This window comes from Sus scrofa, chromosome 12 (assembly GCF_054392235.1).
Source record: "Sus scrofa isolate SSC_HxYL_T2T_F1_AM1 chromosome 12, Sscrofa_HxYL_maternal_Yorkshire_Landrace_v2.0, whole genome shotgun sequence".
NCBI classification, from domain to species: Eukaryota; Metazoa; Chordata; class Mammalia; order Artiodactyla; family Suidae; genus Sus; species Sus scrofa.
Window position 1 is genome coordinate 12,143,512 of NC_139394.1, and position 17,628 is coordinate 12,161,139.

General features: G+C 51.0%; 1 protein-coding gene across 3 annotated transcripts in view; it reads left to right on the forward strand.

Moving 5' to 3' along the window:
• The window catches only part of RGS9 (regulator of G protein signaling 9), a 73,538-nt gene extending 69,240 nt beyond the window's left edge, over positions 1-4,298 (forward strand). For all 3 annotated transcript variants that reach the window (XM_021066721.2, XM_021066722.2, XM_084983893.1), the window contains 2 exons: positions 1,146-1,618; positions 3,220-4,298. In XM_021066721.2, the coding sequence (XP_020922380.1) occupies positions 1,146-1,618; positions 3,220-3,370 (624 nt within the window). In that variant the 3' untranslated portion in view covers positions 3,371-4,298. The remainder of the gene's footprint in view (positions 1-1,145; positions 1,619-3,219) is intronic.
• Positions 4,299-17,628: the final 13,330 nt, after the last annotated feature.

Sequence of the window (17,628 nt, forward strand, 5' to 3'; positions counted from 1 at the left end):
CCTGAAAATTCTGATTTTAGCAAAGCTCTCTCGGGCTCCTTCAGCTGGAAACGTGCCTGATCCCACGCTCGTGCCCCGCTGCTCCAGGACACTGGGGCCACTGTGGACCCAGAAGGTGGATATTCCTCCCCTCGGGGCACTGAGTAACCTCTTCCCCCTGTATTCCTGGTTCCTTCTCCTTGGCTGTGCCTGCGGGAGGCCTGGGAAAGTGGCCAGTGTGGACATGGGTTGGGGTCAGGACAAGGCGGGTGGACTTGGGCCTGGGAGAATCAGCACCAACACATCGAGGGTTCCTTCTGCCACCTCCACTGCTCTGTCAAAAGACGTTTCTTTCTTTCTTTCTGTCTATCTGTCTTTTTAGGGCCGCACCCACTGCATTTGGAGGTTTCCAGGTTCGGGGTTGAATCAGAGCTATAGCTGCTGGCCTACTCCACAGCCACAGTAACACAGGATCCAAGCCACGTCTGCGACCTACACCACAGCTCATGGCAACACCGGATCCTTAACCCACCGAGCGAGGCCAGGAATCCAACCCTCGTCCCCATGAATCCTAGTCAGGTTCTTTACTCTTGAGCCACAACAGGAACTACTCAAAAGAATTTTAAATGGGAGTTCCCTGGTGGCCTAGTGGTTAAGGATTCGGGTCGGGGTGGTCATTGACGTGGCACGAGTTCCATCCCTGGCCTAGGAACTTCCACATACTATGGGCCCAACCAAAATACGATAGGAAAAAAAAAAAGAGTTAAAAAAAAAAGAGTTTTCAATGCCTCTGACCCTTAGGTGGTACCCTGGGGGGGAGAGCTTGGGCCGGCATGTGGTGGATGCTAAGCGTGGCTCACTGCGGCTGGAGCTAATGGATGACTGGGGGCGCCTGGCCGCACCCCAGCATCTCAGGCCTGGAAGAAATTCAGTCTGTGCCCTGGGATACAACTGTCTGGCTCTGGGGACATGGCTAGGGCTTGGGGACAGGCAGGCCCCTTGGCAGGAGGTCTCTGGGTGGCCGTGCCATTCTTCTGAGTCCCCAGGAGGCAGCTAGACGGAGCCCGAGCTCCAGGCTCTGGAGGGGCTAAGTCAGCAGAGAGCAGCCCACGGGCCGTGGACCGGCCGTGCCACTCACTCTGAGCTCTCTCTCTCCTTCTCCGCAGCTGGGCCAGCTCATGGCCCCCAGCCCCCACCTGGCCGTCTACACTGGGACCTGCGTGCCCCCCTCTCCTTCCAGCCCCTTCTCCCCGCACTGCCGCTCCCCCCGCAGGCCCTTCCCCTCGCCCTGCCGCTTCATCCGGAGGCCCAGCAGCGCCGTCTGCCCCTCGCCCATCAGAGTGGCCTTGGAGAGCTCCTCGGGCTCAGAGCAGAAGGGGGAGGCCAGCGGGGCCGGAGCCTGCCGCGGGCCCTCGGATGCTGAGACCAGCGAGGCCTCCGTGGACCAGCCCCGGCCCGGAGCCCCTCCCAAGGCCCGCGTGGCTCTGTCCCTTGGCCGGTTTCTGAGGCGGGGCTGTTTAGCCTCGCCCGTCTTTGCCAGGCTCTCACCCAAGTGCCCCCCTGTGGCCCACGGGAAGGTGCAGCCTCTGGGGGACGTGGGCCAGCAGCTGCCACGACTGAAATCCAGGAGGGTGACAAAGTAAGAACAGGGCAGATTGTGCATGTTTCTGTGTATGTGTGTGTGTGTATGTGTGTGTGTGTGCTTGTTTATAGATGTCTGGTGAGGACTGCACGTGCATGCGTGTGTGTGTGCACGTGCATGCACACACAGATGTCTGTGTGTACACACACGGTGAGGACTGTGTGTGTATCTGTGCATGGATGTCTGGTAAGGACCGTTTGTGTATCTCTGTGTGTGTGTCTGTGCATGTATGTCTGGTAAGGACTGTGTGTGTGTGTTTGTGTGTTTGTGCACAGATGTCTGGGGAGGACCGTGTGTGTGCGTGCACACACGGGTGTCTGGTGAGGACTGTGACTCTGTGGTCCAGGTGCTGGGGGAGGTGGTTGGGGGCTGGGTAATGAGGAAGATTCTGGGAGATCAGACACCACAGGCAGCCCTTCAATACCCCTGGCCCGCTGGCTAGTTTCTAGAAGCTCAGAGCCGCCCTCCTCTGTCTTCCCGAAGCGAGAAGAGTGTCTTTCTAATCCATCCTTCTCCCTCTGCCTGCACTTCTGCCCACCCTGCCACACCCCAAGAACGTTTAGTCTTATGAATCTGCGGCATTTTTTTAAAGGGCAGGAAAGTTCAGTGGCAGCAGTGGGAACCCAGGTGGTGGGTGTCCAGGGCGTGGTTCCGGGGCTCCACGTCCCCTTCCCTGCCTTTGGTGCCCACTCCTTCCACCCCAGCGAGGTCCCTCAGAGGGGCTGGCAGGGATGCCGAAGTGCCCAGTCTCTGTCCAGGGGCGGCCCCTCTAAATTCCACCGCGAGTGGTGCTGCAGGACTGGCCCCATGCCCCGAGGCAGCTCTCTGGGTACAGAACAGAAGCTCTGAGGGGCACCTGATCACTCCTGGACCAGTGGCAGAAAGGAACGTTCTAGACAATGCAAAACAAAGAATCAACCCCCACCTTTATTTGCTTTGGGGGAGACCTTGGGGGATATCCCTGGACCAACTGACACGCTGCTGTGTCTGGCCATGCCTGGTTCTGGAGAGAGGAGCCCTGCTGAGGTCTTAGGTTGCCATGGATACCCCAGTACCCACCTCTACTGAGCAGTGTGCTGGGGGACAGCCGGGAGTTGACATTACTGCTCCTCTCCTGCCTGGGTCGGCTGGTGGAGGAGGTGGGGGAGGGTCGGGATGCAGCTCGGACACGTCTGTCGATTCTTCCCAACTGGCCCTGCTGAGGGAACGTTCTAGCTTTGTGGCCACAGCCATGTACACATGCAGACTTGGGCCTATCCGAAAGCTCTTTTCTCAGTGGCCACCGCTTCATGGAAGCCAGTTTAAAGGGGCTGAGGATTAAGTCCTTACAGGTGCAGTATTTGTTCTGCGTTCATCAAAACCGTAAAAACTCAGGTCCCTTGAAAATGAAAATAAAGCATTTTCTGAGTTATCTGAATTTCAGCGGGAAAATGTGCGTTTCCCCTCATCCCCAGTGAAAGGGACCTGCTGGGCAATCCCTGCACACATAGCTTTTGGCAAATACACCTGTGTCCACGCTTCTGTAGGGGCATCGGGGTGGGTTGGGGATTTGGTGGCCCTCCTGTCCCCACACAGTTGCTTTCCTCTTGTGCCTGAAGCTTTTTCCAGATCAAGATGGATGTGCCGACGGGAAGCGGGACCTGCCTGATGGACTCGGAGGACACTGGGACAGCAGATCAGGATGGCCAGGCCATAGAGAAGGAGGTCATCTGCCCCTGGGAGAGCCTGGCCACGGGGAAAGCTGGCTGAGCGCGGCGCCTCGGACCGGGAAGACGCGCCCACAGACTCGGCTGGATGGGGCCACGGGACACGCTTGCTCTGGAACCAAAGTGCATTAGATCATGTGTGGGGATTGGAGAAACAGATGGGATGGAGTCCGAAGAAGAGCATGCTGGCCGGGCTCCCGGCGGCCAACGCCTTCCCCTTCCCCTGACTTTTCCTCCCTTGGTCAGAAGACAGGCATGTGGACCAGAGGCCTCTATTGCTGCCTTAAACACTGATAAAAGGTTAACTTATAAAAGTGTTTGGGGGCTGGAATGGTCGTGTGCCTGGTTCCTCTCGCTATTGACGAGCTATGGCTTAGGAGATAAACGCCTATCTTTGGTTTTCTGGACAAAGGGAACGGAATCCCTTCCAAGAAACTCCCTCCCTGTCTAAATGGGTTTGCGTGTGATGCTTTCATCAGCAGACGCCCCCGAGGGGAAGCCTGGGGTTGGAGGGCATCACACAGAAAGAGGGGGTTGGGGAAAGACATCCTGCAGATCCACCAAGAAGCAGAGGTCAAGACGGGAGGAGGTGCTCAAAGGAATTTTTGGGGGAAATACCTGTGAAGGGTCAAGGGTGGGAGCTGGACAGGGTGGTGGGAGACATTTTTTGGGTGCCAAAACTGGGGCGGGAAGAGCTATGGCATCGAATGGGTAGAGGGCAGGGATGCAGCTAAACATCCTAGCAGGCACAACAGAAGAGTATCTGGTCTAAAATCTCAGTGTCACTATTGAGAAACCCTGGACTAGAGGTTGTGGGTTACACCCTGTGCCACAGGGCGCGTGCCCCCTGTCACTGGTTTCTGCCCAAAGCCCCGAAGCCTTGCCCCAAAGGGTCCCACTGGGATCAGATTTGGATTGGATACTGGGTTGAGATTAAGGGTGGTGAATAAAACATTTCTTAAAAGTTCCGTGGAGGACCTGACATTGTCACTGAAATGGCCTGGGTTTGATACCTGGCCCAGGAACCTCTGCATGCATGGGCGTGGCCAAAAAAAAAAAAGTTCCAAGGAAAGTCCTTGTAGGAACGAAAAATGTTAAGTGGTTTGTTGAGCCCTTAATTATGCTTCTTACCTTGTAATCCTCAACTTCATCAGAACTCAGGTAGTGAATAAGGGCTCCTTACTTGCTTTTGCCATGGACAACTGACTTTATTTTGTCCCTAAATACTGGGGTCACTGAGCCATCTCTCTGCTCACATCTGAAGATGAGAGGTGGCAGGTGCATCGCCAGAACCTGGACTCACTGACCCTGCAGGGAAACACAGACACTTCACAACTGAAAAATGTGCATCATTTTATTTTTTGTTTTTTGGCTGCACACACGGCATATGGAAGTTCCCAGGCCAGAGATCGAATCCCAGCCGCTGCCTCAACCTACATCACAGCTGTGGCAATGCTGGATCTTTAACCCACAGTGCCACATTGGAAATGCCAAGAACATCTCACTGATTCTACAGAAGCTACTCTTTTGGGGTCACAAGAGTCACTTATCCAGAGGAAAGGAAATCTTTCTCCCAGAGAATAAGCCAAATCAGCCAGCTCTGTCTTGGAAGGCAAGCAGGCCAATTAATTTGATGTCTTGACGTGCAAAACTGGTCTAACATGAGATTAAAGGCAAATCCATACCCTACCAGCAGCCAGTGTGTCTGTAAATAAGGAGAATTTCAACCGTGAACTTGCATATTTGCATTATGGGGCTCTTCTCCTGGGCCCCCAGAGTCCTATAGAGAAACCAAGCCTGCCTGCCTGGATCCCCAGCATCAGTGACAGAAGGCTGCAGGACTCTCTGGGGCATTAGGCAAGTTCCAGACCCAAGTGCAGTAACGAAGACCCCGAGAAGGAAGACAATGGTTCGAACACGAAGGAGTTTCTATCTCTGCCACCCAATTGTTCAGAGGCAGGAGGCAGCCCAGGGTGAGAGGATTCCAGGGGACACAGGAAATCCAGGGACCATTACATTTTTATCTTGCTGCTTCACACATCCCCTGGGGGCCGGTGTGATTATTCTCTATCTTGTCTGGACATTAGAATTCTCTGGGCCAGGCCCAGTGCCATCAAGTCAGAATTTCTGGAGGTGGAGTCTTGGTATCAAAGGGTGTGGTAGTTTTTAATTTTATTTATTTTTAAAAAATTATTTTAGTATTTATTTATATATTTTGCTTTTTAGGGCTGCACCCAGGGCACATGAGAGTCCCCAGGCCGAATCGGAACTGCAGCTGCTGGCCTAAGCATTAGACGGCAATGTGAGATTCACAGCTCACAGCAATGCCAGAGCCCCCACCCACTGAGTGAGGCCAAGGATTGAACCCCCATCATCATGGATACTAGTCAGATTCATTTCTGCTGCACCACAATGGGAACTCCCTAAAATTATTTTTTAAAGCTTTGCTCTTTTTAAATTTATTTTTATTTTTTGGCTGAGCCTACAGCATGCAGAAATTCCAGGACCATGGATCAAACCTGCACCACAGCAGTGACCTGAGCCACAGCAGTGACAATGCCAGATCCTTAATCCACTGAGCCACCAGGGAACTCCCAAGGATTTTTTTTTTAAAACCTTTCCCAGGTGATTGCAATGTCCACAGTTAAGAACCACTACCCTTGGGTAGTGACTGAAGCTGATTCACCACCTCAGTGTCCACGTTCATGCCCTGGGAGACAAGGGACAAAGAGGACATGGTGGGAAGGGAGCTTCTTCTTAAGTTCATAACCTGGAAGTAGTATCATTTCCACTCACCTCCCATTGGTTTATACTTGGTCACATGGCCACACTTAGGTACAAAGGAGGCTGGGAATTGTAGTCTTTAGCTGAATTTCTGGAGGTTCTAATACTAGGAAGGAAGATGCAGAGAGTGGATAGTTGTGCACAGGTAGCCACTCCCACACTTCAACTGTTGCATAGTCTTGGCTGGGGATGGGAAAATGGGAGGGGGTAGGAGGTGGGCCAAGAAGAGATGGGAGTGGCTGATTAGTTTTTATTTAGCCAAATAGTTTGTAAATAGTTATACAAATGCAGCCACGCTCTATTCCAAGGCTGGGTGGCCTTTCATTCATTCAGACTGAATGCCTGCTAGGTGCCAAACACCAAAGAAGGTACTGGGAGTAAAGCTGCTTAAGTGGAGGAGCTCTATTCTTGCTCAGAAGGCAGGGAAGTTGGGTCCACGGATAACTGGTGGATTGTAGGCTTCTGGGATGCTTTAATTCTCCCCCCTTTCCAGCATGGGATGGCACTTCAATTTCTGTGAATCGGGTGGGGGCAGGGGATCATTTGACCTTCCTTATAGGGTTATTTGTAGATATATAAAATGAGAGGATACCGGAGTTCCCACTGTGGCTCAGCGGGTTAAGAACACAACACAGTGTCTGCGAGGATATGGGTTCTATCATTCAGTGGGTTAAGGATCCAGCGTTGCTGCAAGCTGTGGTGCAGGTCAGCAGCTGCAGCTCAGATTCCAGCCTCAGCCTGGGAATTTCAATATGCTGCAGATGCGGCTATAAAAAGAAAAACAAATTAAAAAAATGAGATGCTACCTATGTAGTTTTCGCCCGTTCAGAACTTGAGAGGAAAACAACTTTATATTTTCCTCCAATTCTCCCTTTAAACCTACCCTGTGCATTATTCCTCTTCTTCACCCTGAGTGAAATCTCGGGCAAGTCCCATAACCTTTCTGGTCCCTTTCAGATAGTAAATCCTCTATGTGACAGAAACAATCTGTTGCAGAGCCAATGTTCGTGTAATGAACAAACTCAGAACTTCATCCCGGAGTAAACCCCTTCCCTCGTCCAGCCTGAGCTATTCCAGGCTGCGGGGACCTGTGGCGCCCAGGTGGGGGCAGAGGGGGTCAGCGTCTTCTCTCTTTGCCTGCCCTGCTCTGCCTTTCTTTTCCTCCCCACTGCAGCCTCTGGCTCCTGGGGGCGGCGGTTGGGAGATCAGGGAAGTTCTTAGTTGCCTGACACGGAAGCCGCTAGGTTTCTCCTGCTGACTCTTCCTTAGGTGGGGGTTTTCCTAGATTCTCGGGGGCTTTCTGGCTTCAGCGTCCTTGGTCAGAAGCCACCACAAGGCTCCTGCAGCTGGCTGCCCTTGAGCAGTCCTTGCTCCATATCTTGCTTCTGGTCCGATCTCCAGGTGCCTGGGGCAAGATTCCAATGGCACTGAACCCTCCCTTCTGCGTAGCCCTTTCAGACACCAGCATCCTTGCCCAGCAGGGCAGCCCTGACCTCTTGCTCTCCCCTCGGCTGTGTGGCTTCCTCTGACCTCAGCTTTCCTCCAGCCCTCCCTCCTCACTCTGAATGGCCCTGTGAACCATCCCCCCTGCCCCCCGCCACCGCCACATAGCTTAAGAAAGAGCAAAGCACCCCCTCCACGACAGGTGCAATTGCAAGAATGACTTTCCAGGAGTTCCCACTGTGGCACAGCAGGAATGAATCTGACTCGTATCCATGAGGACGCAGGTTCCATCCCTAACCTCGCTCAGTGGGTAAAGGATCTGGTGTTGCTGCGAGCTGTCACAGACACAGCTCAATCTGGTGTGGCTATGGCTGTGGCGTAGGCCAGTGGCTACAGCTCCGATTCGACCCCTAGCCTGGGAACCTCCATATGCTGCGGGTGCAGCCCTAAAAAGACTGACAGACAGACAGACACACATGCACGCCCCCCTCCCCCCCAAAATGACTTTCCATCCGCCAGGCAGACGGATGGCACTTTGTTACGACCTAAGCAAGTGCTGCTCTTTTCATCTCAGCCTTTGGGACCACAGCCGAAACAGAGACAGAGAGAATCCAATGTTAACGGCCCATTCCATTTGCCCACGTTTCAGGAAAGTGTTTCTTTTTCCTTCTTTGGAAAATCTACAACCAGGGCAGTTTCTCTGGAGTCCTAAGGTGGTTGTCCCTCTGGGGAGGGGACCCTTGGTGGCCCACGGGAAGCTGTGAATTCATTGATCCTGTGAGGAGACAGCGCTGCCCCTTGCTCGTGCCAGGCAAGGGAAGAAGGATGAGGACGTTTGCAGCAGCTGAGTGCTCTGGGGTCCTTGAGTGCAGGGGAGGCAGGCTCGGGGGTGCGGTGGGGTGAGGGCACAAGGGGCCCCCGCCCACCTCGGCCTCAGAGGCCCAGCCCCCTCCCCACACTTCACCAGAAGAGGGAGTCCGAGGCTCACAGATCCCCAAAGAGAGGCAGCTGGGCTGTCCCCTTCGGAATTCAGAGACCGAAGTGGGGGAGAAAGAAGAGAGACTTGGAGAAAAGTACTTTCCTTGTCGGAAAGCCAGACATGGGAGGTGGGGGGGCAGTGAAAGGGACTGGGCCTCCCCTACACACTCTGTCCTGTCCTCAACCCTGGAGGCCCTGGAACCGGCAGAGGTGGAGGCTGATGAGAGAGCAGGGGTGGGCCCGATGGGGTTCTCCTGGCTGCTGTGTCCTGATGGGGACTCGGGCCCCTACTCTGTTTCTAGCGACTTTTGGGGAGGGTTGAGCCTCTGCATAAAAACTCCTGCAGAAAGAAAATCCCCTTCCCCACCCCCCAGGGACCACCTGTATAAGTCCGCCCTTTGGGGCCATCTCTTTGAGCCCAGCTTCTGCTCCTGGGACTATAGACTGATTCAGCCTCCTTCAGCCTCCACTCCTCAGCCCGATGCGATTTGTCAGCTCCTCGCTGAGCGGGTGAGTTTGGAGCGCCGGGGCATCCCGAGGCACCAGACTGGGGTCATACACAGAAATACATTGTTATCAGAAAAAAAGCTGCCACTTCTGGTGAGAGGGAGATGTATGGCTGTTTGACAGGGGATTGCAGGAAGAGCAGGCTTATTTTCTTTTTCTTTCTTTCTACCTTCCTTCCTTCCTTCCTCTCTTTCTTTCTCATTAAAGCATAGTTGATTCACCATCCTGTGCCAATTTCTGCTATACAGAAACGTGTCCCAGTCATGCATACATGTACATTCCCTTTCGTATATTATCTTCCATCGTGTTCTATCCCAGGAAACTGGATAGAGTTCCTCGTGCTCTACAGGAGGGCTTCATTGCCCCTTAATTCTAAATGTAATTCTAAATGTCTGCTAACCCCAAACTCCCCACTCCACCCCTCTCCCTCGGCAACCACAAGTCTGTTCTCTATGACTGTGAGTCTGTTTCTGTTTTGTAAATAAGTTCATTTGTATCATTTTTTTAGATTCCACATATAAGTGCTATCATATAAGCGCATATAAGTGCTTTTTGCATTTGTCTTTGTCTGACTGACTTCACTTAGTTTGAGAATATCTAGTTGCCTCCATGTTGCTGCAAATGGCATTATGTAATTCTTTTTTATGGCCGAGTAGTATTCCATTGTGTATATGTACCACATCTTCTTAATCCATTCATCTGTCAATGGACATTTCAGTCGTTTCCATGTCTTGGCTATTGTGAATAGAGTGGCTATGAACATAGGGGTGCAGGAATCTTTTTGAATTAGAGTTTTGTTGGGATATATACCCAGGAATGGGATTAGAACAGGCCCATTTTCTTCTCAAGAAGTAGAACAAGAATATTTGAAGGTCCCTATGTGTAGGAGGAGTGTTGTAGGGACTACTGGGCTGGTGTACAGGTGCTGGTTTATCAGCATGGCTGTGTCTAAGGAAGGGAGGGACTTGGCCTGCGTGCGTGGAGGTGTGTGTGTTCACATGCGTGCAAATGTGTGTGCACCCTGTTTGTGTGTGCAGGATGAGCCTTGAGGGCATTATGCTAATGAAGTCAGACAGTCACAAAAGACCAAATACCATATGATTCCAATTATAGGATGTGATATAAAGCTTATTTGAAGCCGAAAATATCTGAAAAACATCATTTCCATCCATCCACCCATCCATCCAATTTCACAGAGGGCCAGCCAGCTAGGCATTCAGTATGTTGCTATGAATGAAATCAGGGCCTGTTTTCAAGAATGTATAGTTTAGTTGGGGGACCTACTAAAAATTAGCATACTCGGTATTAAGAAGGGGTGCAGAACACGACAGCTAGGAGCACCTGCCAGGTGCACAAGCCCTCAGGTCAGATCCACGTTCTACCCTTTTCTTTTCTTTTTTTTTTTTTTTTTTTTTTGTCTTTTTGCCATTTCTTGGGCCGCTCCTGCGGCATATGGAGGTTCCCAGGCTAGGGGTCTAATCAGAGCTGTAGCCGCCGGCCTACGCCACAGCCACAGCAACTCGGGATCCAAGCCGCGTCTGCGACCTACACCACAGCTCACGGCAACGCCAGATCCTTAACCCACTGAGCAAGGGCAGGGATCGAACCCGCAACCTCATGGTTCCTAGTCGGATTCGTTAACCACTGCGCCACGACGGGAACTCCGTACGTTCTACCCTTTTCTACCTGAGTGACCATGAGTGTTTTATTAAAAGCCTCCAGGCATCCTTCAGTGGTGCAGAAGGTTAAGGATCCAGTGTTGTCACTGTGGCAGCTCCCGGCCGCTGCTGTGGTGCGGGTTCTATATCTGGCCTGGAAACTTTCACATGCTGTGGGCAGGACCCTCCCTCCCCAAAAAAGACACCCTCCAAACTCATCCATAAACTTGGGATCTGGGTAATGTCTGCCTCACACAAAGGCGTGAGGGTTATGAGCAAAGTCATGTAAAAAAGGAAGGCACCTCCCATCGGTGCTTAGTCCCTAGCGGATGCTTGATGCGTATTTGCCATGTTTACACGTGCGGTTGTACTAATGCAGAGGAGACGCGAGAAAACCCCAGACTGTTGGCCCTCTGTGTGGGGTAGGCTAGGGTAGGGAAGGTTTGCATTGCCCGAGGAACATGTCTGTTGGAGGGAAACCCAAGAAACATATCAAAATAATCTCAGGCGCATCCCAGGCTTGCTGGGGCTTTGGGTGTCTATTGTTGAGTGTCACCACCACCCGGGGTCCCAGTACCTCTCAACAGGAAGTGGGGGGGGGTCTTTAGTATGACCTCAGTTACCATACACTTTGCATCCTTTGGGTATGTGATTTGTCTTCCCCCGGGGTGGTGAGGTGCTTAGGATCAGGTACCAGTGAGGCATCTTTGTGTGGATGGTAAGATTTGGAGAAGCCTGGGTTCCCTCAAGCTGGAGAAACAAGCATCTGTTTTCAGCCTTCTTTGGGGGCTTCTGCCCTGGAGATTGCTTCCACCCCACAGCTTCCCCAGCAGCAGCCGTGCACCCTATGACTGCAGGCATTAAGTGTGAGCCACCCCCTGGGCTCCCCCCCCCCTTAGCAGGCCTCAGGATATCAGTTACTGTGTTGGGCTGTCCTGACTCCAGAAAGTGACTCACCTGGGACCCTCACCGTGGGAAGGCCCACGCAGGAGAGGCTGACTCCTGGGTTGCTGAAATAGAGGAGGCAGTTCCTGCCGATGGCTGCTTAAAATTCATGTTGCCATAGCAGCGTGGCATTAGGCCACGGGTGATCCAGCTGCACAGAGCTTTGATCTCGGGGAAGGCAGGGTTTCTTTTGCTCTTGAGCTGGTTCCGAGGGGACATTGCCTTGAGGTCAAGCTTTGGCTTTGCTCTGAGCCTGGGGATCGTCCTAGGAGTGGCAAGCTGAGGACTGGAGGACAAAGAAAGAGGCCCTCAGAAGTCGGCTGAGCCTGGAGACTGAGATTCCTGTCTGGGGGAAGTGCCTGGAAACCTTCCGGGCAAGAGATCTGGGTCTGAAGAGAGAGCAGTTGGATGGGTCTGTAATGAGAGGATGCATCTGCGCTGCTTGATTTGCAAGGAAAGCACAAATGAGATGGGTGTGTGTGTGTGTGTGTGTGTGTGTGTGTGTGTGTGTTTAGCAGCAGAGCTGAGGAAGAGAGGGGTTTATCGGTAGACGTGGCAACAACCTTAGTCCTTTTAAGGATGACTTAGGTTGATCCCCTGTCATGAGTATGTGTTGGGTGGTTGGTGCTTGAAGAGGCAAGAATGGTTGGCATTGCTTCAGCCCTCGAGGGCTTTCCAGCTGGTCAGGGCACTAAGACCTGCATTAAAACGATACAAAGCAGGATGTGATCAACTGCTTGCAGAGCACAGAGTGTCAGGGAAGAGAGATGCACCCTGCTGGTGCCACAGGTGTTTCATAGATGACTTTAGGTGGAACTTTAAGTGATGGGAAAATGTTCCCTGTGGATGTCACTGTGGGTGTCACTGCTGTGGCATGGATTGGATCCCTGGCCCAGGAACTACTGCACACATGCGGTGGGCATGGCCTAAATAAATAAATTAAAGAAAGGCTGAGAAGAGGACAAGGAAAATGTTCCAGCTGGAGGGAACCACAAGGACAATGGTGGGGCCTGAGGATAGAGAGGGGGTGTGTGTAAGAACAAAGAGGCGTCTGGTTTACTACGTGGATAGTCAGAGATGATCCCAGATGGTGATACAACTTAGGTTGATCCCAGAGCTGAGCTCAGGAGGGTGGACATAACGTGATTGGCAATGGGGGCGTCCCGGGGGATGTGGAGCTTGATGAGGGCTGATCAGAACCTCACCCAAACGAATACATCTGGGGACAGTGTTTGGGGTGGCCTGAGAAGTGAAGCCACAGGAGCTTGTGAAATCTTCATAGGACGGAGAGGAAAGGGGACTGGACCGGGGGAGCCGTGGGACTGGAAAGGAAGGAACAGGCCAGAGGGGGGCCAGACCTGGAAGATGACATCAGAGGGAAAGGGAGGGTGAGGCCACAGGCAGCTGAGCCAGTGGAACGCGGTGTGTGGAAGAAGGGAGCTGCCCTTTGATGAGACCAGGAGATTCAGAGGCGGAAGTGGTTTGGGGGAGATGAATTCACGACGCTGGGTTGGAAAATGTGGAATGGGTCCCTGGGGGAGGAGACGGGAATGGGGATGTCGCTTTTGCGGACCTGCTCATAGACGTGACGGAAACACGGAAGGCCCGGAGGAGATGAGGATGTGGGGGACAGAGCAGAGAGGAGAGGGAAGAGCAGGATCGGGGGGAAAGTGGAAGTGAGAATGGGCAAGAGCCATGCGGAGGGCTGCTGGCCGTGCTCAGGACCCCCTGCTGGTTAGGGAGCGGGCGTGAACACGACGGCGCCCATGGAGGCTGTGAGTTGGGCGGCTGCTCCATGTCACAGGAGTTTTCATGGGCAGCGCCACCTTACTTAGGTGTCTACATATGTGTCCTTTAGCCCTTCCTCCCTGTAGGCTGACTCTTCATATTTAACCTCTTCAGTCACATTTTTGGTGACTTGCAACCCTTTCTTCTTCCTCCTCCTCCTCCCTCCCCCTTTCCCCCTCCCCTTTCCTCTCCTCCCCCTCCTGCTCCCTCTCCTCCTCCCCTTCTCCTCCCCCTCCTCCCCCTTCTTCTCCTCCTCCTTCTCCTCCTTCTTCTTCTCCTCCTTCTTCTCGTCCTTCTCCTCCTCCTTCTCCTCCTTCTCCTCCTTCTTCTCCTCCTTCTCCTCCTCCTTCTTCTTCTTCTCCTTCTTCTCCTCCTTCTCCTTCTTCTTCTTCTCCTCCTTCTTCTCGTCCTTCTCCTCGTCCTTCTCCTCCTCCTTCTCCTCCTTCTTCTCCTCCTTCTCCTCCTTCTTCTTCTTCTCCTTCTTCTCCTCCTCCTTCTTCTTCTCCTTCTTCTCCTCCTTCTCCTCCTTCTTCTTCTCCTCCTTCTTCTCGTCCTTCTCCTCCTCCTTCTCCTCCTTCTTCTCCTCCTTCTCCTCCTCCTTCTTCTTCTCCTTCTTCTCCTCCTCCTTCTCCTTCCTCTTCTCCTTCTCCTCCTTCTTCTCCTCTCTCCCCCTTTTGTTCTACCCAGCTATGTGGAGGGTTTCTTGCCCTTTTTGGAAGTCTAAGGTCTTCTGCCAGTGTTCAGCAGATGCTCTATGTAAATCATCTACATGTGGATTTTGTTTTGTTTTGTTTTGATGTGTTTGTGAGAGAAGGTGAGCTCCACATCCTCCTCCACTGCCGTCTTGAGCCCGCCGGCCCTTTCTTTGAGACATAGTCGAAATTCCCTGATGATATCCCTCCTATGTAGCATAGAGGAAAAAAATGCTTTATCCTTAAACAACCTCTTCTTTTCACATTTCACTTCACCCACTTGAGCCATCATGTGTAAAGAGGGGCATACAAGCAATAATAGTGTTTTTCCTCCCCTCTACATATTGGTGATCATCTAGGTTCTAAATTTCAGTGGTTCCTAAACTTTGCACTAAGGAGCTTTTTTATTATTCTGTTCTGCCCGCATTGACCAAGTTTAAAAGAAAGGAAATTCATTTAGCATTCATACGTTTTCCTGTGGTATTCATTAAAAATTAAGTAGCTCCCAATTATGTCTTCTGGTCCTTGGCTCTTCTGATGTTTTCAGGATTCTGGAGGACATTCGTAGGACCAGAATCTGATGTGAGAGAAGGAAAGACCAGGGATACAGCTAGAGGGGTAAGCCAGATTATGAAGATTGTTCTATTTTTCTTTCTTTCTTTTTTTATTTAGGGCCGCACCTGCGGCGTATGGAGGCTCCTAGGCTAGTGGTCCAATCGGAGCTGCAGCTGCCAGCCTTCACCACAGCCACAGCAATGCCAGATCCAAGCCACATCCGTGACCTATGCTGGATCCTTTAACCCATCGAGCAAGGCCAGGGATTGAACCACATCCTCATGGGGGTATTAGTAGAATTCTTTTTTTTTTTTTTTTTTGTCTTTTTTTTGCTATTTCTTGGGCCGCTCCCGTGGCATATGGAGGTTCCCAGGCTAGGGGTCGAATCAGAGCTGTAGCCACCGGCCTACGCCAGAGCCACAGCAACGTGGGATCCAAGCCGCGTCTGCAACGTACACCACAGCTCACGGCAACGCCGGATCCTTAACCCACTGAGCAAGGGCAGGGACCGAACCCGCAACCTCATGGTTCCTAGTCGGATTCGTTAACCACTGCGCCACGACGGGAACTTCCGTTATTAGTAGAATTCGTAACCGGCTGAGCCACAGTGGGAACTCCAGGATTGTTCTAAATATGCACTTTTTTTCTATGAATACAGTGGAAAGCCATCAAACAGGTTTCGAATCAGGAAGGACATGATAGGCTTTGTGTGGTTGAAAGTTCTTTCCAGCTGAAATGTGGAGAATGGATTCGGTAAACTAAGGAAGGTGGCAATGAGGGAGAGAAATGCAAGGATTTGAGGAATGGCTGGGCAGGTGGTGGAATCAACAGGATTTGTGGGGCCATTTGCAACAAGTCTGAAGTACTGTGAGACATACAAAAATGTGACACAGAAACATGAAATGAACAAGTGCTGTTGGAACAATGACGCCAATAGACTTGCCTGAGGCCAGGTCCCCACAAACCTTCAATTTGTGAAAAACGCAGTATCTGCAGAATACAATAAAACGAGGTATGTCTGTACGCAAGCAGCCAAGAAGCAAGTTAAAACCACAATGAATGCCCCCCCCCAAAAAAAACCCACAATGAATGTACCTAGAGAGGATCATCCTGTGTAAAGTAAGTCAGACAGAGAATGACAAATATCACATGATATGGCTTATATGTGGAGTCCAACGAAATGATACGAATGACCTTATTTACAAAACGGAAACACTCATAGATGAGGAAACCAGCTTAAGGTTACAAAACGGGGAAGGGTTGGGAGGAAGGGATATTAAGGATTTGGGAGTCACGTATACACACTCATTGTATATAAAATAAACAAGGACCTACTGTGTCGCGCAGGGAACTGTACTCAGTATTTTGCAATAACTTGTATGGGAAAAGAATCTGAATCACTTTGCTGTGCACCTGAAACACAACATTGTAAATCAACTACACCTCAACAAAAAATTCGTAATGAGGAGTTCCCTTCATGGCTCAGCAGTTAATGAACCCAACTAGGATCCAGGAGGATGCAGCTTCGATCCCCGGCCTCGCTCAGTGGGTTAGAGATCCGGCATTGCCGTGAGCTCTGGCGTAGGTCACAGACGTGGCTTATATTCTGCATGGCTGTGGCTGTGGTGTAGGCTGGCAGCTGGAGCTCTGATTTGACCCCTAGCCTGGGAATGTCCATATGCTGTGGGTGTGGCCCTAAAAAAAAATAGTAATGAGAAAGATAAGATAAAATAAAATTTTTAAAAATGTTTAAAAAAAAGATCTTCACATTGAGATAGCTAAAATGAAAAAAAAAGATTGGCCACAAACACCACTATGGAGAAAATGAAGGGCAACGGGAACTCTCATGTTCTGTAGTGTAAAGTGGTCAGATGCCTTGGAAACCGTTTGGCATCCTCTTAAAAAGATAAGCATGTATCTATATTATGATCCAGCAGCCCTCCCCTAGGTATTTATGCTAGGGAAATGAAAGTGTGCTTACTCAAAAAGGCTCGTACAGACTGTTCTGAGTAGCTTTATTCATAATAGCTCAAATCTAGAAACCACCCTGGTGTCCATCAACAGGAGAGTGAATAAACAAACTTTGGCATATTCGTACGGTAGAATACGACTCAGCAATACAAATGAACTATTGATATGTGCAACAGTCTTTATTTTATGTTTATTTTTTATTTTTTTGCCTTTTTCTAGGGCCGCTGCCGCTGCGTATGGAGGTTCCCAGGCTAGGGGTCTAATCGGAGCTGTAGCCACTGGCCTTACTCCACAGCCACAGCAACGCTGGATCCTTAACCCACTGAGCAAGGCCAAGGATCGAACCCGCAACCTCATGGTTCCTAGTCGGATTCGTTAACCACTGAGCCACGACGGGAACTCCTATGCAAGAGTCTTTATAAATCTTGATATGAATTTAGAGCTTTAAAAAATTTCTTACAAAGCAATTCCACATCTAGGAATTGAGTTGGAGAAAATTATTTGAAATTCAGTGTGATTTCCTAAAGCAAAAAAAAAAAAAAAACAAAAACCAAAAAACCCCAAAACACCCCCAAACCAAGCTCCCCACACTTTAAGTACTTCAGCAAAGTTACCATTACAATTATTTTTATAAATGGCATTTAATGGTGTTAGAAAATGCTTATGATAAACAAAAATAGAATATAAAACTGGAGTTTCCACTGTGGCACAGCAAAAATGAACTGACTAGTATCCGTGAGGGTTCAGGTTCAATCCCTGGCCTCACTCAGTAGATTAACGATCCGGCATTGTCGTGAGCTGTGGTGTAGGTTGCAGGTACGGCTCAGATCTGGCATTGCTGTGGCTGTGGCGTAGGCTGGCAGCTGCAGCTCTGATTTGACCCCTAGCCTGGGAACTTCCGTATGATGTGTGTGCAGACCTAAAAAGACACACACACACACACACACAAACACACATACATACATACACACACAAAACCC